The sequence below is a fragment of the Tigriopus californicus genome, chromosome 11 (genome assembly GCF_007210705.1).
Source record: "Tigriopus californicus strain San Diego chromosome 11, Tcal_SD_v2.1, whole genome shotgun sequence".
Lineage (NCBI taxonomy): Eukaryota > Metazoa > Arthropoda > Copepoda > Harpacticoida > Harpacticidae > Tigriopus > Tigriopus californicus.
Genome location: NC_081450.1, coordinates 12,979,189 through 13,006,104, shown reverse-complemented (window position 1 = coordinate 13,006,104; position 26,916 = coordinate 12,979,189). Strand labels below are relative to the sequence as shown.

The 26,916-nt window shown below is 41.7% G+C and overlaps 1 protein-coding gene across 9 annotated transcripts; it reads left to right on the top strand.

The window, feature by feature from the left end:
- The first annotated feature begins 4,979 nt into the window (after window positions 1-4,979).
- On the top strand, window positions 4,980-12,223 carry LOC131890282 (innexin inx2-like). 9 transcript variants are annotated; one of them, XM_059239601.1, is made up of 6 exons: window positions 4,980-5,398; window positions 5,457-5,531; window positions 6,862-6,941; window positions 10,616-10,915; window positions 10,991-11,241; window positions 11,300-12,223. In XM_059239601.1, the coding sequence occupies exons 2-6, from the start codon at window positions 5,486-5,488 to the stop codon at window positions 11,799-11,801; spliced, it is 1,179 nt and encodes a 392-aa protein (XP_059095584.1). In that variant the 5' UTR covers window positions 4,980-5,398; window positions 5,457-5,485; the 3' UTR covers window positions 11,802-12,223. The 9 variants fall into 9 exon arrangements, with proteins under 9 accessions (XP_059095584.1, XP_059095583.1, XP_059095579.1 ...); XM_059239596.1 differs by lacking the exon at window positions 5,457-5,531 and adding an exon at window positions 7,551-7,803 and having other exon boundaries at window positions 4,985-5,306; XM_059239600.1 differs by having other exon boundaries at window positions 4,980-5,531.
- Window positions 12,224-26,916: the final 14,693 nt, after the last annotated feature.

Sequence of the window (26,916 nt, the reverse complement as noted above, 5' to 3'; positions counted from 1 at the left end):
GTTCTTCATGACATTGGCTTTGAGGTGGTGCTTTTGTCTGCCGACAATGCCTCTCCAAATCGGAGATTCTATTCGAATATTTGTGGAGGGTCTTTGAAGCCAAGCGTTGCGCATCCGATCACTAAAGGACCTCTTTTCCTTCATTTTGATCCTGTCCACAATTTCAAGAATATCTTCAACTGTTTCATCAACAAACGAGACTTAATCTGGCCGAGTTGGGACGATCCAAAACGATTGAACCATCCGTCCATTAGCCACATCGAAGCTGTGTTTAGCTTGGAATCTGGAAAGCCCTTGAAGATGGCTTACAAAATTTCTAACAAGGTACTTCATCCCGCTAAAATTGAGCGCACCAATACCAAAGTGGCGGACAGTCTATTTCATGACTCTACTATTAGTGCCCCTGAGTTTTACTCTGAATCTTTAGACAATCCTGAATGGATGGAGACAGTAGAGTTCTTGAAGACAGTTCGATATTCTTGGAATGTGATGAATGTGAAAAATCCAAAACTCAACCTTATCAAAAGAGATTCCCGAATGTTGACAATCACATCGCCGTATTGCGAATCAATGAAGTTTCTTGAAGCCTTCCTAAATTGGATCGAGAAATGGAGCAATCTAGAGACTTCCAAAAGGAAGAAGACTGGTCTTACTAGTGAAACTTTTATGGCAGTGAAACAAACAACCAAAGTGGCCATGGAACTGTCTGTTGATTTACTCAAAAACCATGGTTTCGGATCCGTGATACTCGGCAAGTTTCAGTCAGATCCCATAGAAAGACGATTTGGATGGTACCGTCAATTATCTGGGGGAAATTATTGGATTTCTCTAAGGCAAATATTGGAGTCAGAAAAGAACATTAAATTACGATCGTTGATAAGGTTCAGCAATATAACCATGTCAGATTTAAAAGCCGTCATGAACGTGGACAGTGCCACCGACGTGGAAGAAAATTTGAAAGCACTCCAGAAAGTGAGCCCCCTTCTATTTCCTATCAAAGAGATCGAGGACATTGGAGACAGGAATATCATTTATTATGTCGCTGGATACCTGGTCAAATCAGTATCAGCCAGGCAATCGTGCACGGAATGCAAAATTATCCTGACAAGTGCTTCGGATTTGGAGGTTGTGTTTGATGAAGTCGATATAGAAGACAATAACCCTCTCCAAGCTAAATTCCTCAATCAAGTAAATCGTGGAGGCCTGAAAAAGCCAAGTGATTTGGTTTTTCTCGCTTGCCTTCGGATTTGGTCCTTTTACAATGACTTAACAAATATTGTAGAGCTGAAGAAGCTCTTGATTTCATTTCGAAGTGTGAGGGAGTCATTTGCCGAGGCCTTTCTTAAAAGTTTGCAAGGTGATGTAATGGGCAACAATTTGATGAACACTTCGTGCTCAGAGGCCATGAGTTTGTGGATATTATGAAGAAAATGGCCCAACAGATGTTCAATTGTTTTGGGAAGAATCTCTGCGCCGAAGCTAATTCAGCCTCTCATGCTGCCAAGGCAAACAAGAGAATAGGAGAGAAAAAACTGAAGAAACTTAACTCGGACTGAATGATTTATTGGATCGTCTCTCTATGCGGTAACAAGCAACAAATAAAGTGTTTCTATGTAGAGTATGTAAAGTCGACTTAAGCCAACGTATTCAGTAATGGCATAGGACTACTCACGTACGATCCCATTTGTAGTGGTATTTCCACGGAGCTCTAGTATTCCTTGACTGAACTCGAAGCATGGAACCCTCCCAACAGGGGATATTGGCCGTATAGAGAAGGTGCAAAGAAGAATCGCCAAGTGACACAATTCTTATCCGGAGAGAATATCTTCACTCTCTTCAAACATTAGAGGAGAGACGTATTTTCTTGGACTTCCCTCTTATGTTGAAGTTGTGCTTCAGACTATTAACAATATCACTTCTTTGGGATCACCTATCTTTGCGATCACTTTTCTTAGCTCGTGAAGGATCAGATTTGATGAAGACGCGCAAATTAGAAAATGGGTCTTGTTTGGAATTAAACGTCAAATCTTGTACACGTTACCATTCATTTTTATGCGTTCTGCTTGTATATGGAACACTTGTCCCTGAAACATTCTTGGACAGCGAGTGCGTTTCAAAAACCTTTTCCTAGCATGGTTCTAAATTATTAGTCCATTATTAAACCCCTTCTGTTATCATCAATTCGATGTTTGAGTAGTTCACACATTAAACAATTCTAGTCATAATTAGTGTGATATCTCATTCTAGTCAGGTATTTTATCGTTCTCACCATTTAATTCAAATTTTATGAAATCGATTTCTGCCTGCAAGTGCTCATCTGCTTGTATTCATGTGGGAGGGTGCATTTAACAACTTCAGCATTTCAAGATTCTTGACTTCATCCTGTGAAACCTTTAGCAACATAATGACAACAGTTCAGCTTGCTCATTATTTATATAAAATACAAGTTTGAGTCTGTGAGTAATAATGGTTGACAATAAGTATTAAAACAAGATTCCAGTCAAGATGGAGGACGACTGTCCCAAGAATCTTCGTCGATTTGATTAAGCTGTTTTGTTAAGAAATGAGACGTGACAAGTGACCGCCCAAGGACGAATCAAAATGGAGGTTCCGTGACCATTATTCTCATTAGGTTGAGTTTGACATCAGTTTAAAGGTCCCGGATACATACATACTTGTCCGAGCAGCAACAAACCGGCCAAACGGCCATTTCACTTAGTTACTGGCGGCGGTAAGAAATGAATGGAAATCACTAAACCTCTAAATTCATTCCTCATTTTTTTCCTATCCTGCGCAGCACTTTTTATTTGAAAAAGTAAGCTTTTTCACACTATTTTTCCCTTAAACCCAAATATTCATCTCGTTTTTTCACTTGTTTCCATTTTTTAATGCATTCCTTTAATTTGATCATCTTTTGCAAAGAATGCATGTCTCATACTGCTTGGCATTGATAGGTAACTGCAAGCTTACTCTAATTCTTCTGCGTGAATTTCCGTACGTTTTTGTGTGCTTTCGATTCTTACACAATGATGATATTAATTTGCATACCACTCATGTACTTGTTCTGGACCATGATTTCAGGAATTTCAGGAATAAGGTTTTAGCTTAGAATTCATTCATTCAAATATGAGTCTACATGGAAAATGACTTTTTCGTTGACGTATGTTTCTCCGCCCAAAGAGCAAGAAGATAATACAAAATACTTATCAAGCAATGTGTGCCTTAAAAACCACCGTGGTACTTGAATAGCCAAATAAATTGGAGGGCGGCAGCTTCGAAAATTCATCATTTTCGAAGGGTGACTAACTTTGCTTTTGGCCAATTCTTTAGTGAAGTCATGTTAGGTAAAACATTCTCTTTCGCATTAATCTCAGCCACTAATTTTTGTTTGAGAAATGATAATTCAATGATAGATGCGACTATCTCTTGTGAAATCTAGCAATGGGGCAATTTGGAGTTTTTTTGCAGTCGGGCCATCGTCAAATTTACAGTACATAAGGGATTTGCCGACATTAGCCTGAGATTTATTGTCTGGTCTGAACGGTTTTTCCTTCTAGTCCAGAGTATGATGCAAAAATGATTCTAACTTTGATTGATTCTGAAACGACTACAAAAATGTCGTGTTGTAGTATCATTTTTGGACAAAATTATTGACTGGAACATGTGAAACTTCGACCTTGAAAATGACGATTTTCGATCAATTTGAATTTCTCGCCTTTTTACTTTGACCGTTATTGCTCTGATTGCTCCTTCGACTTTTCTTACACGCAATTTCAACCAATGACAAAATTTGTTTACATTTTGCTCGCATTTTGTGACGTAAGGCCGCTGAATCCCCCCTCCCCCCCAAAAAACATGTTACCTTTTCATGACTTATTTTTGGGTTTTCGGGACTTATTTTGCCTAATTTTCATAGACTAAAAACAGCTATTTTGTGACCAAAAAAGAAAAAAAAAAAAAATTCTATTTTCTGCCATTTTTGGCCATTTTTTGCCACTTATTTTGGACCAATTTCTGCCATTTTCTGCCAGGTGGTAGAAAATGGCTTTTACTAATTTCTCACAACAATGGACGCAGCACAATTAAGAGCACTCTTCACAACGTGAGTCCTTTCTTGCGGGATTCCTCTTTTGAAACTGAAGCTTTTTCACGCAGAACCGGTTCCCAAAGTAATTATAGTTCTTTGATTGATTGCAAACTGTCCTTCACGTGTCAAAGAATGACTTTTCGAACATGATGGTTAGGTTCTTGACAGTTGATGTGGTTGATTGTGATTTAGGGCCACGTTATGTTGGGACACCCTTTTCACTTAAGTCATAAAATGAGCACACTAGGTTTAAACTGTTGAATGTGTTGTTTTGAATGCTTATTTGTTGGACAAACGTAATTCTCCACCAATTAGTTGGCGGTGCTCATTCTTAAATTTGTGCCAAAAGGTTATACGGTTTAGATAAAGACTTAAGGGTTATTAATATCGTGTTAGGTTAGGTTAGGTTTGATTGGGTCAGGTTAAGTTTAAAAAAGTACCACCGCCAACTAATCGGTGGAGAATAACGTTTACCTATTTCTTGCAATTGTTCACTCTTTGCTTTCTGATTTACATGAAACAGTGCATTTCATGACGGAAAGTGTCTGTTTGAAATCACTGAACCATTCTATAGATCACGTCAATAAATAAAGGTAAACGTTATTCTCCACCGATTAGTTGGCGGTGCTACTTCTTTAAATCTTAACCTGACCTAATCAAACCTTACCTAACCTAAACCAACCCAACCTAACATGATATTGATAACCCTTAAAGTCTCTATCTAAGCCTTTTAACATTTTGCCACAAATTTAAAAAATTAGCACCACCAACCAATCGGTGGAGAATAACGTTTATCATAAATTAATCGTCAACATTCTGGTCCACTTGTTGCCTGGAACTGTAACGAGTGATGTCAGAGAAAAGTACATCTGAAAAAGCGAGTGGGTGAGAGAGTGAGATCGGAACATCATAACAACGCCTGGAATTTGTTTGGCGTGATGGAGTGACCGGGCGGTAATAAGAGCGCCTTGTACTACTCCTCCTTGGTTGTTGGTGAATTTCCTCAGCCTCATTGGATCGCTCCCCGATCAGAGAATAACAACCCTTGCGCATGGGGAGTGATGAACAACATCCTTATGTTAGGATTTGAGTGAGCATGTCTTGTCTGTGAAGGAAGCCTTGACAATGTCTTAAGTGAGTGAGTGAGTGAGTGAGAGAGTAATCCGTGGATATTATCTGCCTGTATTCTTGGATAGAAATACAATGTGACCCGTGGAAGGTTAGTTTGTTCAACGTTCTATGGGAGAGAAAGAACTTGGCATTGCCGTTTGAGCCGATAACGCTCTAACAGCGTAGACTATGCTAACAGAGGTGAGCAGAATGTTTGAAAATTGATCTCCATGACAAATTACTCTCTCGACGTTCAAAGTTCGGCCGTGGGTTTCAATCGGTTGATCAATGACCAAGCAATGTTTTTGGCAGAGGATTCAGAAACATGTGGGAGGTAAGTGATAATCTCGATTAAGAGTTCTGGAGAGTTCTGGACAGCCAAACACTTAATTTTATTCATCTCATCGTAAGTAAATGATTCTTCCCTCGTCTTAGCGAATAGTTTGTCGGGACAAAACGTTAGTGTTTGGGAGCATCACGTCATCTCAAACGGGTGCGGCACATAATCATCCTTAATGAATTGCCTGACAGAAATGGCTCCAATTTATTTGCTTCAGCTGCTACGCTTTTTCAAAGATGAGCATTTGTTCCTCACTCGAACCGCACAAACTCGACTATTCAATACAATTTCTTTATCTTAAGCGTTTGCAAAAATGGCTTTGGTGCTCATTAATCAATTTAAGACACTTTTTCGGAGTTATCTCCCCGGCGGATGTTGGGTTTTTTTAAATAATAAAAAAAAATGTTTTAAAAACTGATACTTATGTGCTCTTTTACACTCCTAGGGGTTTATTAAGAACAATTTGATTGCACTTGTAGAAAGTACAATGGTTTGGCGTATACACTCAGTAGGCAAACGGCCACGTCTATTCTTGGGTATGTCACCAATCCAACTGACTGGAATGAGCGCCCGCTAATTATCATATTTGATTAGCTAGCCAAAATTGAAGGAGCCAATCCATAATGAAGGTTACGTGAATATGAATCGCCACAATGGTTTAAACAAAACTGTTAGCAGAATTCTCAAACTAAAGGGTAAATTGTACGTAATCTCGATGGTTAATGATGCATGTTAATTGACGAAAAAAAAGTACCTAATTCATATAGCCCAAATCCATCTCTGTATTGAGCATAACTTTTGCATGACACCTGATCATTTCATACTTTGTGCAGAGTTAGTCAGCGAGCTAGCTTTCTATCTGTCTTTCCAACGTACATTGCACATTCCTGACTAGGAGCCCTTCCCTCTTTTCTGCAATGGAACGTTCCATGCCAAGCGAGAAGTGGGTTCTTATTGGCCGTCCGTGCCGGTTTCTTGTTCCCTCTTCAAAGCCATGTCTCTTCAGGGACCCGCTCAACTTTCTCCAACCACGGCAGCCTCCCTTCACCCCTGGAGAGTAATCTACCTCGCAGACAATGCTATGATGGCCTTTCCCCGTTTCATCTATTCGTGGTTGGTGACTTAAAATTCTTGGGAAAACACTTCGGTTAAAACGAACCAGATGTGAGGCTGACATCGTGTCCGATTGTGTTCCACTAAGCTCCTTGGATTGGAACCATGACGAGTTTACTAGGGATTGTCAATAAGGCCACTAAAGTGTTCTTTGACTCAAATTCAATTTCTGTGGACAATTGGACGTTTAAATGTTTCTATCGTGTCACAGGTGCTTTGTGTATAGCCTCGTCGTTCCTGGTCACGGCCAGACAGTTCTTCGGATCTCCAGTTGTTTGTGATGCCGGAGCCGTAAGTGACAATTGTGCAATCATCATGTTGAGTTGCCGGTAAATCTATTGTAGATGGAATTTCTTGACCCTTGACTGCCCTGTTGTCGACTGTTGTCGATAATTTTTCTGCTTTTATGATCTGGGGAGCGGGGAAGAGTTAATATTAATAATTGAAAATACATATACCGATTTTTATGCTTTGATGGCGAAGAAAAAAAATCATCCAATTCCTGAGTGTTTGCCCAGACATTTCATGCTTTGGTCGGGGTTTTGCCAAATGTGTCTAAAATGATTCATGAAAAGTGTCCCGACTTTTTTGGGCTGATAGTAACACCAGAAGTTCCATTTAAAGTAGACTTCCCATCGTCGTGTCGTTTTTAAATGAGTGCATGTCTCAGCTTTGATTTTTTACCACCTGCCAACTCCATCTGATGGAATACCTTCCCACTTTACTTTTCATACTCTAAAAGTTGTTTAGTTGTATTTGAGTTTTAAATTACCCTCATGATCGATCAAGGTATTCTTTCATCCATGTTTTACGACATGCTTGCAAAAAGAGTATCTGTAACCAATCTAGATTAGTGGCATGATCGGTTTTTTTTTCGCACCTCCTCGTCTTTCATTTCAGTTGGAATAGTACCGTGTTATTGTTGTTTTAAGCACGACCTTGAGTTTATGTATGTCGATCAGCCGTGACAATGGACCCGTTGCTCTCGGCCGTGAAGAGCGCATTCACCTTCCAAGGCCAAAGCAAGACTTGCATTGACAGTTGGACCTTCCAACTCTTCAACCTGGTGTCCAGTCCGTTATTTTTTATTGGTTCAATCGTGGTCTCATGTCGACAATTCTTTGGCGAGCCCATCCGATGTGACCCTGGTGGGGTAAGCACGCCATTTTTAAACCATGAGCCTTGGCCAGCCTTTTGACCTCAATTCCTTTTGACCTTTTTATTTCTTCGCCTGTCCTTGTTTTGATTCATTGCTGATAAGTGATAACTCATGATTTAGATCTAGCCATCCATTCCAATAGTGGATTTCTCTACTCGGGCTCCCTCCATTACCTCTCTTCTGTTCTAGATAATTGTTCTTTACCCTTCCATCTTTCCACTACTCTTCCATTATATTGATTAAAACGGCTTGCTAGTTATGAATACCTAACATGGCGAGGTCGGTATGTGGAAACGACTACGTTCTTCACGTTGGAACGTTCTTCGACGAGCTTCTTTAATCTCCTCGAACATCCACTAGGATTCTTGTGCCCCATAGAACTCCTCGAAACCCAAGAATCTTGTTTTCTATTCAACTTTCAAGCCATGGAAGCGGCCAAGAAAATTTTGTCGGCCAGGAAGGGCATTTTTTCCCGTCATCTCAATTCCTGTGATACTTTGGACACGTCCGGATTGGATACATCTATGGTGGACCGAATCAACTCGCTATTCACCAAAGTGGAGACGTCTTTGGTAAGTTTGGAAGACGCCTTCGAATCTTCTTGCGAAATCTTGGACGCCGAATCGATCTCAAAGGAGAATTCCATGCTCATCCACTTATCTGGAGACGTGAACAAGCTCCGTGAGAGAATATTGAAGACTTCAACTCGCATTCGAACCCACGTCAGAGTCAGTTCGTAGCAGTCCAGTCCATCATCGATAAGTCTGGGTGGTATTTCTTCACCAAGGATCAATGTCGCCCTGAAGCCGGAGAAGTTGTCGACATCGAGCACTCGTGCTGAATTTCGATCATGGAAAACGGATTTCCTGGTGTGCTATTCGTCCAACCATATGGAACAATTCGCCATCGCCGAACAACAAGGGTATCTTCGCTCGTATTTGAAGCTGGAGCTCAAACTCCCAACAGATCCTAATGACGAAAAGTCATGACGATACCCCGATTCTTGGCGATGATGGATGCATTTCCAAGCCACGCGAAATTTTCCTTCACACATTCCGTTACTTACCAGACGCTATAACTTCTTCTGATGCGATCAACGACCTGGTGAAGAGTTTAGTAATTGGTATCTCCGTGTGCAACTCGAGGGACAGGGGGCCGAATTATATCGAATTCATCTTTTGGGCATAAACTTCACGGTGATAACCGATCATAGGCCCCTTCTCGTGATTTTCAAGGGTTCCAACCTGGCCTCCATGGATAATCCTCGTCTTCAGCGGATGCTGATCAAGCTGTCAGGATACACCTTCGATATCCAGTGGACGCCAGGCCAGAGCCATCACATTGCCGATTCGTTATCCCAGTACCCGCTCTTTGATGAACCCGAATCTCCTGAAGACGACGTCAACTGGGTGACTATTAACCTTACCACCGTCCAAGCTAACGCCCATCCCGATTTAGCATTGGACTCGATTTCAAAAAGTGCCAAAGAGGATTATCAAAGAGGAGAAGTTATCAAGCGGCGATCTCTACTCATCTATCTGGCCTGTCTCCCAAATCCTTACCTCAATCTCATCCGTCCAAATTATATTCAAAGCAGTGAGATGATTCGTCTTTTGACGAAACCACGGGTCTGCTTGTCCTCCAAGGACACCGCATTGTCCTGCCGTCCGTCAGCCTCTCGCCTATCCATTTTACGTGGTCTCCATGCCTCCCATCAAGGCATTCGCCGCACTCGTGCCTGGGCTCGCCACCTCTATTTTTGGCCGGGTATGTCCATCCCGGATGGACACCCAGGCTGTCATCGATATCCTACAAGATTGGTTTGTGGATCATGGGATCCCGCAAACGATTTGATCTGATGGTGGTCCTCAATTTCGATCTCAATTCGCGGCATTTTGCCATCATCATCATCATCATATTACTCACGAGTTGGCGTCTGCCTATCATCCGACCTCCAATGGACACGGCGAATCCACCGTCAAGTCTATGAAAGTTCTTCTTCAGAAACATGGCCACGATTGGCGCTCCTTTCGTGGATCTCTCCTGGATTGGCGGAATGTTCCCCGTGCCGACGGCCTCAGCCAGGCTCTGTGGCTTTTCAACCGTCGACTCCGCACCCGTTCACCCGGCCATGGCCAACTCTACGAGCGGCTCTCGGAGCAGGATTGGCTAGCGGCCCTGGAAAAGCGGAGGGGAGAGGCGGAGAAGATCAAGGCTCACTGTGACGCTCACGCTCTCAACGAGGATCGACCCATGTTAACGCCTCAAACTAAGGTTCTCGTCCAGAACCCTCGGACCAAGAAATGGGACCGATCGGCCTTGATCCTCAGAGCTCGACCTGATTCACGATCCTATGAAATATTGATGGATGGTCGTACATTTATTGGGGACCGATGTCATCTTCGTCCCCATCCCATCATATCTTCCCATCAACCAGACATCTCGGATGACACACCGGTAAATGGCGATCCTGACGCTCCAGCGCCCATGCTTCGGCGAGGTACTCGTTCCCGACCAAAACCCGTCCGCTTTGGAACTTCATGATCGATTTTAAATCATTTATTTTTTTTGCTGCCATCTTGGGGGGTCATGATCAATCATGTATGACCTAGCCATCCATTCCAATAGTTGATTTCTCTACACGGGCTCTCTCTAGTAACTCTCTTCTGTTCTAGACGCTTCTTCTCTAAACTTCCACCTATCTACTACTCTTCCATTATATTGAATAAAACGGCTCCTTAGTTACGAATACCTAACAATTGCCTAATTCGTGCAGAATAATTGATGATCACCTTTTTGATGATAGGCCAGCGATGGGATTCGACCCGAGGTCTTGGATGGTTATTGTTGGATGTACGCCACCTTCAAAATCCCCATCGAATACAAAGGTCCTTGTGCGAGTAGTGAGCAAGAGATGCTCGAAGGGATCATCTACAATTCATATTACCAATGGGTGCCCATTTACCTATTCTTGCTCTCAGCCTTATTCTACTTACCCCGGTGCCTTTGGTTGATCATGGAAGGGGGTCTCATGAAGTTCTTTGGCAAAGGGACCACAACGCGTGTCATTGAAGATCCTGAAGAGAAACGAGACAAACTTGTTGAAGTAAAATTGACGCGATATCCCTGCCAAAAGAGTGGCCATTGGTCCTTCTAAATGCGTTCTGAATCTTTGTTACAGTTCTTTCGGGCCAATATTCACAACAAATACAACATCTATTACTTTGGGTTCATGTTCTGTGAGCTCTTGAACGTTTTCGTGGTTTTGCTGGCGTTCTGGCTCACCGATAAGTTCCTTAACCATCGCTTTCTGGCCTACGGCTTCAAAGTGTATGCGTTTTATCGACTTCCGCCAGAAGAGCAATCCATTGGTCCGTTCATTAATCCCATGTGCTACACATTTCCAAGAATTTCTTCCTGTAACTACTACAGGTAAGTTGTCAGCCCGGAGATAGCCAAAGTTCGGAAGTGAATATCAGTTATCTTGCAGATACGGAACCGGAGGCAAGCAAGAATCCATTAATGCCATCTGTATCTTGGCCTTGAACATCATCAATGATAAGGTCTTCCTGGTGATTTGGTGGTGGTTTGTGTTTCTGCTTGGAGTAGGTGTTACCCGGATCTTCTTCCGTTCCATTCAAGTCAATTCCGCTCGTCTCCGTTTTTACCTCATGAAGATTAGGATGAGTCGCTTCTTCAAACGTAACGAGGACATGGACAAGATCCGAAGTTACATCTGTAATTGCAGTCGGGGAGATTGGTTCGTTCTGTATCAACTCAGTAAGAACCTTAATCGGCCGTTCTTCATGGATTTCCTAAGCAAGTTAACCCGGATGATGGAAATGGAAAAGAAGAACCCGAATTGTAAAGGATTGGACGAAGGAGACGGATTCTTCGATATGATGCTACAACCCAACCTCAGGGCTTACACGTCGGATGATAAGGATGACAAAGACGACGACGATGATGAAGAGGAAGAAGACAAGGATTGACCATCGCCGACCGCTTCCCGTAAGAAAAAACGGACTGCCAAGGGAAGACGGTCAATTGGTGGCGGTTCGGATATTGGGGATGAAGGTTCCTACGCTACTCGTAATACGGGTTGCTCGTCGCCAAAGAATCTCAAACAAACAGAGAAAATCGAGACTAGGGTTACAATTATGGAAAGGCGAAAAGCTTGGTTCCTCGGACAAGAGGATTAAAAATCATGTTTCTTTAGAATGTTCCAATCTCAATCTCAATCTCACTTGTCTCCGTCAATCAATATTACATTACATTCCCTCCATCTCATTCCAACCCTTGTTCTCGTGAGATGTTTATATAGTCGTTTTGTCTGAATTGATCAGATTCATTTTTGGCCAAATATTCTGCTTTAACTTTTGCAAAGAATAAATAACATACATCAAACTGTTAAGTAAGGGTTTTTTGAGAGAATGTGTTGTTTACCATACATCCTAGGATTTTTGTGCATAGAGGAAATGTGTGTAAAGAACCGCCAGCGCTTCCACTCATATTTTCAAAATTCTAAGCGAGACCAGAGGTTGCGCGATTTCCAATTCATTAACTTCAGCAGTGTTTGTTTTTGGCTCTTCGAGATAAAATACCAAACGATCACCATGAACTACTCAGCAGCCCAATCTGTTGAACTAGGTACCCAACGAACCAGCCATTTTATGTGTGGATTCAGGACAACCCGTTGTAGACAAAAGTAACAACGAGACCAGTAAAGAAGGCTCTTTTTCATTCGTTGCTCTTCATCAATGAAGTTCAAATCCCAGCTGGTGTAGTTCACCCAAAGAACTTTCCTAATTTGGATCAAAAGTGAACCCATTCTCCCAAAAAACGGTCTTTCTTCCCCGTCAAAAAGAAGGGGCCCTCATAATACTTTGATTTTAAATTTATCTTTTGTCTTGCCAAAACAAACTGTCTGACAGTTAAAAACCTGAACCAAAGCCAGAAAGACCAAAAGATTATTTAAATTGTCGACTAGTTGACCCCCATTTTTCACATTTGAAATAGAATGTCAGCAAACAGTCACAGAAAATGAGAAAAAAGCTTCAATATTGTGGTTTTGCATGGAATGCTGCTTTGGTACTACACTATTACAGTCTTGGTACTGCAAGTGAAGTAAATTGAAGTAAAAAGAGGTTCAGAAAGTTAATCAAAATTGAGTGGTCACCTTGGAATTCTGGGACTGAAACTTGACCAGTAAAGTGTTACCCATCTCTGTCAAGCCCATCCGGTTCAAGCTCAGATTAAACCCTCCTCGTCAGGTTTTCTGACTGTTAGTCAGTCCATCTACAGGAACTTTAATTTTGCAAAAAAATTATTGCAATCGTAAACGGAAGTTAATGTATTAGGAATCGCGCAACCTTTGGTTTCGCGTCACTACAAGAATAGCTTCGACTCGCTGACCCCCTTAACTGACGTTGCAAATTAGAAGGCAGAAAAACTCCAAAACTTGTGAGGGAACATACCAAGAACGATAACCAAAAACATTGAGAAGACACCCGTCGCCATATCTTAGTACAAGGTAATCTTTTTAGATCTATTGAAAATCAACCGGTACGGATTTCTATCAGGGTGTGTGGTACGAAAAAGTGTCTAACCGGGAAACGGGTTTAGTGTTAAACCAGCACAGTTCATACGCTCAAAGACCTTGGCCCAAATATTAAATGCATTAGATAGCACAGTTCCAATTTAGAGTACACACATATGTTCATAAATGGAAGTAATCTATGTAAAAGATTATACAAAACGTACAAACTTGTTCGTGGTGCACTCTCACAACAGAAATTAAATCATAAGTAAGTTCGAAGTTTGAGACAAACCAGAGCCAATGGAAAACATATATCAAGAAATGCCGCTATTTAAAAGGAGGGTCAAGATTGGCATTAGCGGCTAGATATTTGGAAAATATTTAAAATATTTAGTTGAATGCAGTCGACGTTTAGAGTTCGAAGCCAATTTCTAATAACAGCGAAAAAAGAAAACCGAAATTAACAAATCATCACTTATTCCGGGAACATATTAGCACGGTTACCCAACTAATTAAGCATAAAGGGCAGGTCACTGAGGGACTAGAGAATCATGACTCGGTTTTCATGATCTATCTCGACTTTGCCAAGTCCCTTGACAATGTAGATCGTGAACTTTTAGTTGACGGACTCCATGAGATTGGGATCCAAGGCAAGGTTTTCAATTGGTTAAGAAGTTTAATTTCTGGTAGGAGGCAGTTAGTGAAGGTCGAGGTATCCCTTAGTAACAAACATGATGTCAAGTCGGGTGTCCCTCAGGAATCCTTTTTGGGTCCTCTCCTTTTCATCACCTTCATTGCTCCTTTTCAGAAGCTTGGTAGTAGTGGTAATGCTGATGATACAAAATTGGTAGTTGATATGAATGGTCAGAATTCCGATTGTCTGGTAGAGGTCCTAGATCAATTTTAGTCTTGGGTTGCTGCAAGTAACATGGCCTTCAATGGAGTAAAATTCCGCGCAATGACTTTTGGTTCGACGCCATTAAAGACTCTACTCAAGGAAGTCTTTTACAAGAGGAAGGAGTGTCATATTTTCTCACTCTTTTTCGTTTATCGCGTTGATTAGACAGCGATATCACAATGAATTTGACTAGGATTGGTTCAGTCCACATCAAAAAAGTGAAGAGGGGAATTGCAGATAGTACATAACCTGGTGGGTAGAGGTAAACGATGAAATTCTTGGATATTGCAGAGAAGAGGATGGGCTAGATTAAACAGAGTCTGTTTTAGCTCCCGTCGTTGATGGCATTTGGCCTTGAACCGGACAAAGGTGTGTGACCGCCAATACTCCGAAGGGATGTCGGCCAAGTACAATAAGGTGTTCACAAGGCCTTGACCGGGAATGATAACTTGTGTCCAGACATCTCCTCCGGAAAGATCAGGTTCCCAACATTGTTAGACACACGGGTCAGATCAACACTAGACATGATTAGTTCCGCTACCTGGCTAAATTTGGTGGTCTATTCGTCAATGGTTTGAAACCTAAGCACTTCATACGACCTCAAGACCTACAAAAGCTTTTGACAACATAACGTTGAAACGATTCACTTTACTAGTAAATGATATAGAATGAGCTACGTTTCATTGAAGAGTTCTACGCTTTTTATCTTACTACTTTTATTCGCTAAGTGGCTCAGACTTGCCATGACCAAGAGCAGGCCATTTGGCGGGAAGCTCGTTCGCAGTCCATATTTCTAGAAGTCCACGATTGATTGCATTGGATAAACTCGTATTCTATGTGAAAATAGAAAAATGTATAAAGAATAAATAATAAGCGCCGTGCATTCCATTTATGATGACAAAACCCATAGGTTAAATTTTACGAAACATGCAATATTCAGATTAAATTAACTTTGCTCTAGAACAAAAATGAATATTCCGTCTTTTAACTTGTGAAGTGTTTTCAAACTGAAAATTGAATCAAATTTATCATTTTCAAATACCGTGCTCCTCGATATGTCACGACAGCAAGTATATCTCTGCGCTGCTCAATTCTAAGGCCTTGTTTTATGTCCGATCCTGGTTCAATCATATTTATTTCTGAAAAAGCTGTGAAGACATCGATTAATAAGAGGTTTGTTGGGACAATTTTCCTGTTTCCGTAGGATCACTAGACACATTTGTTAGATCATGAACCACTAGAGTATGGACGGGGATGATAAGGTTGAAAATTAGCAACTCCAATTCAAGTCAATGAATTAAATTCTTCGTCAAATAAGGCTGGCCCCAGATCCCTGCGAAGGCGTATTTCAAATGTCAGCTCAATCAAACGACTGTGTCAAAAGTTATGCCCTCTCAAAGTGCAGTACATAACAGAGCACAGAATGAATGACTTAGCCCTCTTGTGGTAATCAATTACCACAAGAGGGCTAGTTCGTTCATTCATTGACGAGCTTTGTAGTGCCTTTTGAGACGGCATAACTTTTGATCCAGGCGCTCGATCGAGCTGAAAATTGAAATGAGTAATTGTTGTAGCCTGGTATCATTCTCATTTGAAGGAGAACATAATGCGTTAACTAAATCGCGAAAAGCTAATTCCCAAACCAAGAATCCCCGTTCATATTCCAGTTGTACATGGTTAGATATTTCATCAAATTCTTTTTCTATTGACAGTCTACTTCACGCAATTAGTGTAACTAAATTCACAAAGTAGTATTGTTGCAGTTTGGGAGCGTTTCAATGCAAGGTCAGTTTGTAAACTAAAAAATACTCTCTTACTAGTGCTATAAATTTCAGCTCGTGCCACCAAGCTAGATGCTTGCGACCTCTGGCGTCACGGACCACTTCTCCCTTTTAGTTTCTCAGAATTTCTAATGTTTTTAGCCCAATTCTTTTCAAGATCTTGTAGCGACCCTGTCTTCCTACTTTCCAGCTTCTTCCTATCTGTCTTCTTTGTACTCTCCTTCCTCTATATAAACTTCCCTTACCGCGCGCAAACTTAATCAGTCTACTACCATCTTCCGACACGTCATGTCGGCGGACCAACGTGGTCCGCCACAATGCCAATGACATGGGCTCCACACTATATCTGAGTTGATTACTTCCCGCCAGAAATTGACAAAAGTATGGCTTAAACCACTTAAGAGTACTGGAGCTTGAAGACATGCCACTGGAGCCAAAGATTTCAACACATTCAGTGCCACCGAAAATATTATTTTAATTTCTGTTTCCACAAGGGATTGAAAAATCGGGCTCCCCTCGCCCCTGGAGTCTGAAAAGAATAAGAAACATTTTTTTTCCATGACCTCTCAAATTTAGCCATACGAAAGTGTTTAGAACTATCCTGTACTCAATTTTTCATTTGATGGCGCGTGGGCATTAAAACCCGCTTTAGAATCTCTCTCCTAGAGATAACACGTCGACCTTTTTTTCATATTTGCTTGACGACAAGGAATAAATTCTGGAAGTTTACCAATAATATTGACGGATATCAATATAAACTTAGACGCGTTTGTCCCATATGTTCCATCAACTGTTATTGTATAAGGATGGTTCTCGAATCGTGGATCATTTCGGGGCTGGCAAAGCAAATAAGGAATTGTCCATTGGTGTCAACAATTTGGCGACGTACGTTTTTCGCTAAGTTTCTCATTTCGAATGTGCGACCATAATTGGAACATCGAAAGGAAATTTTACCCATTAGCGCCGTCACATTCTCCACTTCGGATATCTTAGGATCGAACCCTAAAAAGAGGTAGGTTAGTCTTGAGGAAAAAGAATTTCCCTGCTTAGGTTTTTTATAAAAGGGAGATCTTATTTTCAATCATTCAAAACAACAAAGCCAGATGGTTATATGGATTTGTCAAAACATGAAATGCAAACCTTTAATTGCAACAATGTGTGTGTGTGTGACTTAATGGGAGAAGTAAACATAAAAGTTAGATTTACTCGGAACACGGTAAAACACTACGTATTAAGTAATTAAAAAGACAAACAAAACGAGAACTGTTGCAAGCTCTTGAATCTTGTGGCTGCCTTCTGCGACTAACATCCCGACAAGCCTAAAACAGGCCACGTAATTCAGTTAATATATATTTTTTTCTCAAAATGGTCCTTCAATTCAGTTGAGCCATAACAATGATATGTCGTCCCTAATTCAATGTTTTCTCTGAAATGATTTACTTCAACTATTCATTCAACTAACATGACATTTGAGTGACTAATTTTCGAGTTTAGAACAAATTACAGGCATTCATTATATAACTATAAATGATTTCATAACTCTGAAATTAGTTAATCTGGCTCTTCTTATGTCACAGAACGAAAATATCAAATGAGCTCACTCTAATACCTTGCAGATTGTTAGCCTTTTCAAGTCGGTAAATGTCTTGGGCCGTGACCGGTTTACTCATACAGTTCTCGGAGTTTGGAAGAAAGTGCTTTTCCAAGATGACATTCTTTTGTAGCCCAGTCTTTAAAAGATCGACAATGCCGTCTCTAGTTTTTTGGGAAAGGTGGACATGCCGCCGTTCTAGGGGATGCGAATGTTGAAGGCATCCACGTACATGAACAATTTCATTGTAGTTGGAGCATCTCTCAATCATTACTGACACGTCACAAATGACATACCCGCTTTTGGTTGAACACAAATCTGTCAATGGTAATTTAATATTTGCCAATTTGTCATGTTATATACTGCAAAGATGTAGGCCGATTTGAAAAAACCTTCAAACAATAAAGCCAGGCAAAACCGGTTCAAAGCATACTCACTTGGCTGGACAAGAGTGGACTTTCTTCGATCTTTTCACTAGGTCTTGACGTTTACTTTCGTATTTTTGGGCGCAATGAAACATTTTGTAATTCTTCCGACAATGTCGAATGCTGAAGTAGCGATCAAGCTCTTCACTTGTTCGCCAGTCAAAGGCTTCCTCCATTGTGGAGAAATCTTTCTGCAGAGGCGAATGAACATGATTCACCTCACACTCAAATTCCTGAGGCTGGAAATGAAATCCATTGTAGAGAGTAACCATTATTCCATTTTCTCTAAGAAAACAAATATATCCAACCACATGAAATAACACTTATTGTTAGTAATGTCAGGAACCTGTATTTTGCAATGCCCTTTATCCTACTTCTACAAACAAGCTTATGAAAGATAGAATCGCAATGAATAATTCTTCAAAAAGATTGAGAAAGTTGCTCCGGCAGAATAAATAAAATTGCCATTTCTAACTCACCGAACAGCAATTCTGTTTGACGTGAGCACGTTTTGTACTGAGCGCCAAGAAAAGCTTTTTGCAAATCAAGCAATGAAAGTAGACAGGAGAAGCTTCATCTTTGGCCATTTTCTATTTCAAAGCTCACAACTAAAGTCATCTGGGAGGATGTTCACTTTTGAAGTTGAAGAAAAATATTGCCGGAAATCAAGTGACTTTGTTTATTGATATTCAGAAACTTCGACGGAGCTTTAGTACTTTTTGGCTCACGCAACCTACACAGACCTTGCTGGTAGAGAACACCTATGCTTCAAAACATATTCGAATCCTCGCCTCTTTGCTGCATCCGTCTCCAACACAGTTTCCAGATTCGGGTCGTATGGGGTTTTAGTTGTCAAGTCGGATAATGCTGCTTTCACATTCTCAAACGCATCATCATGGTCCGATGACCAAATGAAATTACTTTTTTTACATTAATATCCTCAAAGGTAACGAAAGCTTCGCCACTTTATTCGAGAATCCACTGAGATAATTCACCATACCCATGAATGATCGCATATCCTTCAAGCACGAGGGTTTGTGGAATTCGCCTTTTAATGCGTCCAATTTTGTGAAATATCTATTCCCATTGGTATATAGCCGTAGGGGTGGGTATTGGGTGTGTTGGTCGTTGGACAAACTTATTTAATTTTGTCAAATCCATTGTAATTCGGACACCACCAGAAATTTTTGGCACCACAACCATTGGGTGGCACCAATTTGAGGACTTTCCCGTCATTGATGCGATGATTCCCTTGTGTTCCAAGGAATCCAATTCCATCTTTGTGGCGTCTTGAAGGGGTAGTGCCACCGTTCTTGGCTTGAAAACTTGAAAGGGTACCGCCCCTGCCACTAATTCTATCTTTAAAGGCTCTCTCATTATGGCTTTCAGGGGAGATTGATCATCCACCAACACGTCAGCGAATTCCAACAGCATTTTCTCTTTAACTTCCTGAATTTCATGTGGAGTTGGATGGTTTGGGACCATCCAACTTGGCCTCTATCCCTGTGGGTGAACTTTACTTTCCCGTATCCAAAGATTCGCCGATATCTGGGAAGAGTAGTTCTGAGGGAATACCCTAAGTTCCACACATTTTTTCCAAGCTATGAGCATTCCGACTTTTTCTTTGACAACGGCAACGTTATCCGACACCGCGGCATCACCGAATACAATCCTAATGCGTATTTGACCTAATACACTGAATCTGTCACCTGTAGCTCTATATATGCCAGGGATTGAGGAGTCTTGAAATGATTCCAATCCAATCTCGAAATTCCTCATAAAATCCGTGTCTACCACGCTCATTTCGCACCCAGAATCCGGAATTGCTTGATATGTGCCCAATTGACACCCCTGCGATGTCTCTATCCCGACCTCGACTTTTTGGGCTGGCCAAAACGATTTTAACGTTTGAACTTCTTTAATAGTCACGGTGTGGCTTTTCGGGTTTTCCCCTCCTACACTGGGTTTTCCTCGGCATATCTTGGACGATACAAAGTGCCCCTACCTTTTGCAAACTGTGCATTCCTGATTCCAAGCAGTGCACTGCCGTCGCTGATGACTGTGCCCACAAAACCAACAATCTTTTCATTTGATGGTTGTGTGCCAAGTTTTTGGCCACTTGGCTTCCTTAAATGAGCACGTTCCTTTTGGACTTGGTGTCTTGGTACCCGTCCCACCTTGGCTTTCACAAGTGTACAGTCATCGGTCATGGCTGACTCGTCGGCCCGGCAAATATCCACTACTTTCTGAAGTATTTCTTGTTTGGGTATCGCCATTAACTTTGTACGACTTGCCTCTTCTTGGAGCCCGACTATAATTTTTACCTTGATCTGATCTTCTAAGCAATCTGTGCTCTTCAGATTTCCATATCACTCACGATTGTGTTCCACCTGGGTTCAGCCCATGATTCACCTCCGCTACCCGCCATTGCTGACGGACTTGTCATAACCATCTATAGGATCAAGCCAGCACCTGACGACCAACTAATATTTCCACCTGGCGAGAGCCACGTCCCCATGAGGATAGAGATCCAGTTACCACCAGGAGGTACCCTCGAATGCGTGATCAATGAGGAGTACCGTACCCTTACCCCCAACCCGGACCATCAGCCAAAGTTATCCGTCAGAGAGCTGTATCTCCATTTCCAAGGAAACCTATGCCAGTGTGTACAACTAATGCCCTGTACAGTTGTACTACTAGTCGATAGCGAAGCCAACACACCAGTCCAATGGAACCTTAAATATCCAATAGCATTCGTCCAACTTGTCACACAGGCAAATATGATCATCAATAGGTCAGCTGGGAGCCACCAAGTGACACCTCTGTCGATGAAGACGCCACCACCAACAACGAAGCACCCCTCCAACGAGAACAGACTCAAGGTGCAACATGAGAAAACAACCCGGCCCCACCATCCCCGGGAGAAGACAAACCATTCAACCAAAACGACCATCTGTTGGGAGAACCCAGCCAAAAGATAGCGGGACCCTTCACCGAAACACCAAGCCCCACAGAGCCCAAGGGAGAAACCAGCAAAACAAGAACTCGCTGGCCACAGAAATCCATGAGAGGAACCACAAGAGGAAGAAATAAGAGCACGCCCATACCAGGGTCACAAAAAAGAAAAATCCCCAGCGCTACATCACCCCATTTCTAACCTTTTTATAACCGCACCCCTCCCCCACCCACCCCCAGTCCAACCAACGAACTAAGTCCCCAACCTTCCTAAATAAAGAAACCCCGCACTAAATACTCCATTCCATACTGTACTTGTACCACCACAGCAAGCTGCCCAAAAGGTACCAACCCAAAACGATCCTTTCTACCCATGCCAGTTGCAGGTCTAGCACTTTGCTGCTGACCGCTCTATTGTTCTTGCCTCACCTCACCTCACCCTAACCCCCAACAGCACTCATGCCGAAAACGAACCAGCCATATTCCAAGCCGAAGGCAAAGTAGCCACTGACACTACCGCCTACCTCATTATTGGCCAACTCGACATAGCAACACTAGGGAGCCAACTCAACCACATCCAAAGGATCTTGCAACATGTGGCCAACGCCAAAGCTACGTTTAATGGGACGGATAACCATACTATCCAGGGGCAGATGGCGGCCATCCATCTGAACTTGGACAACTGTAGGTTCAATATGCAAGAGATCCAACAGCTTGACTGCTCTCCAGCACACCAGAAAAGAGCCGTCACCATCAATGTTACTTGACTTAATTTAGATATATTATTTGATTCACCAATGAATTAGATTTGGCTGATCTGGCTAACCCTTGAATGTAAGGTTGATCGGGATTTTTTGTCAAAAGCTTCCCAAGTCTGACTTAAATCTTTATACTGGATCAACACACACACATACAAATATTTGAAGGTAGCAAATTGAACGATGAAGGAGACCAAGAACGAAGTGAAGTGGACTTCATTGTTTTAACTAGCCTGGATTCTCGAGGGCTTGAAGGTGCTCTTAAAACGCGCGTTTAGCCTCAACGGTCACTAGAATTGACCCCAAATCCTTAGATGGGACAAAGTCATGAATGCATTTGCAAACGTACAATATCAGATAACCTTCGTAACTTCTCTGAATACTGTACAGTCCCAACCTTTCTAACCTCTCCCAATACGAGAGCTCTCTCATTCCTGTCATGTTCCTAGTGAAACATCTTTGGGCTTGTTCGAGCTTTTGCAAACCTGCTGAACTAATTGGAGCCCAAATGGACGAGACATATTCAAGATGCGGCTGGACAATCGACTTGTACAGAGTTAGCATCGTGATACTATCTCTGGACTTAAACGTGCGATATATCCAACCACATCTCTGAAAAGCTTTACCAAGTTTCAACTGGATATGCTCATCGAACTTTCCATTATCTTGTAGGACTACACCTAAATCCTTCTTCATGGACGATACCTGCTGAATGCCCATACCTTCATCATCTAATAGTGGAGTGTCTAATGGCGTTAACCCAAAGGTCATTGAGCGGAAACTCATTCCATTCAGTGCCATGTTTCTCGCACCAGTCCAAGAGTAGATTTGGTGGAGAAACTCTACCAGACAACCAGAATTCTTACCATTCCAACGAACTACCAATTTTGTATCATCAGCAAAGGAAGACATACTGCAATTACTGCTACCAAGCTTCTGAAGTGGAGCAATGAAGATGATGAAAAGAATAGGACCCAAAATGGAGCCCTGAGAATTACCCTTCTTGCCATCATGTGTGCCACTAAGTGAACCTTCAACCTTAACCAATTACTTCCTACCAGAAATGAAAATTCTTAACCAATTGAGAACCTTGCCTTAGATCCTTGTCAAAGGCCTTTGCAAAGTCAAGATAACTACATCGACAGATTCATGGCTCTTCAGTCCCTTAATAACTTGCTCTATATGTTCTATCAGTTGGGTACCGTGCTGAAATGTGCTCGGAACCCATGCTAATTAGGAGGAAGGACTTCATTGACTTCAAGAAATTTAATAACTTTGAACTTCATGATCTTCTCAAACACCTTCGCAATATTCAAAGTGAGAGAAATCGGCCTATGGTTGCTGGGGAGCGACTTATCTCCTCCTTTGAAAATTGGAACAACATGAGCTAACTTTAGTGAAGAGGGGAATTTGCCCTGATCCAAGATGCAACGCATCAAGTATGAGAAAACAGGAACAAGAACCTGTGAGTGTCTCATCAGAAACTGAGATGTCACCTAATCAGGGCCAGGAGAGCTCGAGAGTCTCAAGTCCCTGATGGCCTCTAAAGCATACTGATCTGTGACTACAAGATCATCTTAATACTCAGCTTGCCAAGCCTTGCCAATCTCAACAAAGTCATGAATAGGATGTTGCTGCTAAACTCTTTGAAGTTAAAAACACACTAGAGAACTGATCTCCAAGTATGTTGGCCGTTGACTCTATATTGTCTATGGCTTCCACATCGACCTCAAAGGGCCCTGCAGGGTGTTTCATTTTGCTCTTAGAGTTTGCATAAGAGAAAAATACCTTTGGATTCGACCTCACCTCCTGATCTACTCTACTTTCCTAGTTCAACTGATCTGTCTCAATGGAGGCCTTAATTCTACCTGGGATCAAATCCAACTTTCTTTGAAGGCTAGCCACAATTACTGGATTCATATTGCTGTGGAGCCTTTTTGCTAACCTTTTTGCATCGGTGCGAATTCGTGTTGGGAAACCGAATTGAAGGCATATTATGAAGAGATTTTTTGTGACTGTTCTCTTATTTCATGCTATTGTAGCAACTAACTTCTGAAGAGTGGTCTGATACAATGAGTTTGCACTTGTTATTCCCCCATTATATGCATCAAACTCTGCGGGTGTCAGTTCCTGCAGCCTTAAGAGAATCTTCAACACCTTTTCAAAAGCGTCCTTTAAATCACTGGAAATACTTTCCAACTCTGCTGCAGCCAGAGAAGAGGGTATTGTCAACAACAAACTCGCACAATCATTGAACGTTATTCACCACACGAGTCAAATGTCCTTTATGTCCTCTCAGAGAGGCATTTAAAGATTGAAGCTGGATTCTTCGTTGATCAGCTTACCCCCCTCGTCTCACCATTAAGACGACTGCCACAGTGGTTCAAAAGCCTTTTTGAATTCCAACAGAAATATCCAAGCAAATCTTGTTAACTAATAGCCATATGCGCGACAAATTTGAGCCAGACTTCAATAAATCAATCACGTCAAAATAACTTCTTATGGTTTTTGTAAGGAAAAAGACTGTTGAGATGGATATGCGCATTTCTCTCAATACCTGATAAGCTTTTTTGACCACCGTGTTGAGACGGGTGAGACGAGACGTGAGGAGACGACCGTGTCCAAGAATCCAGCTTGAGTTTCCTCATTGGCTGTCATTATCACTGAACGCGTCTTACCACTTCAGATTCGCTGTAATATTGAATGTTTTTGGTAGCTTTCGATTTTCACTACTTTCGCAATCTCAATAGTCCTGCCGACTGCGCCATGTTATGGTAAGGACGCGCGTAGAACAGACAGACGATGTACGCTGGTTGAAGCTCTGACGCTCTATTGCAATCTGTTTATTGAGCGGTAGTTGGGGCATGGTGCAAGGGATCGTATATACACAGAGAGCATATATGAGGAACGACAGAGCATTATGAATAAGCATGGCATAAGCTGCGATAACCTAAATAAGGAATAACACTTCAGACTCGTTCTCTGTTCGGGCTAAAGCTCGCCCCTTCAATCTTAGTTGACCATATTAAAAAGATAATAACGAGACGGTACCTTCAAATTCCAAACAACATCATTTTGGTTTTGAAATCTCTACTTATGCTTGTTCAATCTCACAACAGAGGTCGAAGTGCCAGAATTACTGTGCAATCAAATGGACACAAAAAAGAAAAGGTTGGTGACAGAGCATTCCTTTAGACAATCAAGAACAAGGATTGGCGAGCCCTGACTGGTCACATAAGAGAAGAAAACCATGGACTTTGTCCGCACTGGAGAGGAAACCTTTTTGACACCTAGCGAGAATGTTGTGTTGCATACTAATAAGGTACTTGAGCGCGCGGGAAGAAAGAGTTGATTAAGTGCACATGCATCTAATTAGGAGGTAACGCATTGCTCAAACATCTTCTAGCGAGGTATTGTAGAGCTTTCTTCTCCAGCCCTGACGGCTTCCATGGATAGGCAAAACAGATTAAGCAGTCGAGTCAAGGCTTTGAAGTCAGATTCAACAACTGAGGCAAACTCTCTGACTCAAGCTTCGCCTAACCTTTCTATAGTCAACGGCCAAGGTACATCTTTGAACTTGAACTTAGCCAGACCGACCTTTTTGGCCGGTCTTACTCTAGAGCACGCCGGCTTTTGAGTAATTGGTGACCCTATCTCGAGAACATGATGATCTGACAGATTTCTAGATGTCACAAGGACATACTGAATCAGATCAGGGTCATCGGAAAAGACCATGTCCTGAACGTTATTCTCTCTAGTTGCTACACCAACATAGAGGAAGACATTGCGCAAGATCGCAAGCTCCTACAGCTTTTCGAACTACTGAGATGTCGATTTCGAAATGGCAATTTACCCATCGGGACTAGCCTCCCACTCTACAACGCTGGCCGGAAAATTAAAGTCCCTGCAGTGAATATCTTTGAGCAAACTGCCTCATCCAACTCATTTCCTTTTGAGCTTACAAGAACGAGCTTACTAAACAAGAGGGAGGCCTATACACTGTTACAATGGATAGATCACAAGACCTTGAAGATAACAAACAAAGACCTCTACTTCTCCAATAGACATTTTTACATTTTTTTCAAAGGCAAATTCCCCTCTTCACTAAACTTAGCTCATGTTGTTCCAATTTTCAAAGGGGGAGATAAGTCGCTTTCCAGTAACTATAGGCCGATTTCTCTCACTTCGAACATTGCAAAGGTGTTTGAGCAGATCATGAAGTCCAACCTTGTTGAAATTCTTAGGGTGAATGAAGTCCTTCCTCCTAGCCAGCACAGGTTCCGAGCACATTTTAGCACGGTTACCCAACTGATTGAGCATTTAGAGCAAATCATTGAGGGACTGGAAAGGCATGAGTCAGTTGATGTTGTCTATCTTGATTTTGCCAAGGCCTTTGATAAAGTAGATCATGGCCTTATGTTAAATAAACTTCATGACATTGGGATCCAAGGCAAGGCTCTCAATGGGAGACCCCCACGTGGTTTCGTCAGCACTTATTTTGAATTGCGACTGGGTAAAATATTCACTTTTTCAATAGTAGATGCCTTCAAATTCTTCCCAATCGATGCCAAAATTCAGCTTAATACGTCTTTTCACACGGTCACAACAGTTACATCAAGCAAGATATACTCAAGACAATTTTTGAGACCCTTGATGACCATCTTAAAATCTCCCAACATGGAATCTCAAAAGTAGAAGGCCAATTGAATGACCAATCACAACGTTAGGAATTTAACCTCTTCTAGAGGGTACCTTACCTCTTCCACAAACTTTGTCCTGCCAAAATAGAAGAACTTCAAAAAGTTTTGCGAACGCCAAATACTTCATTTCATTTGGTGAAAAATTTACGTCCGGTTTAATCCCCATCAAATCTCATTGAATTGCAATTAAAAAGTGCCAGTGAACGAGCCATTATCGATAAAGCTTTACACAGTGAACATTCACATGAATTAATTCATTGTAAATTTGACCAAACCTGGGCACCTTCCTTGGTGAAGGAAACTTTTGACCCTCAATACAAGAAGTTTTTTCTTCATGCGGGCAACATGCCAAATAAATCTTTGGTATGGTTGCATGCCAAATTCCCATAGTTCTGGTTTAACCAAAGTCTAATGTAAGGTAGATATAAGAAAAAGTGAACAAAATTGATGCTGAATAATG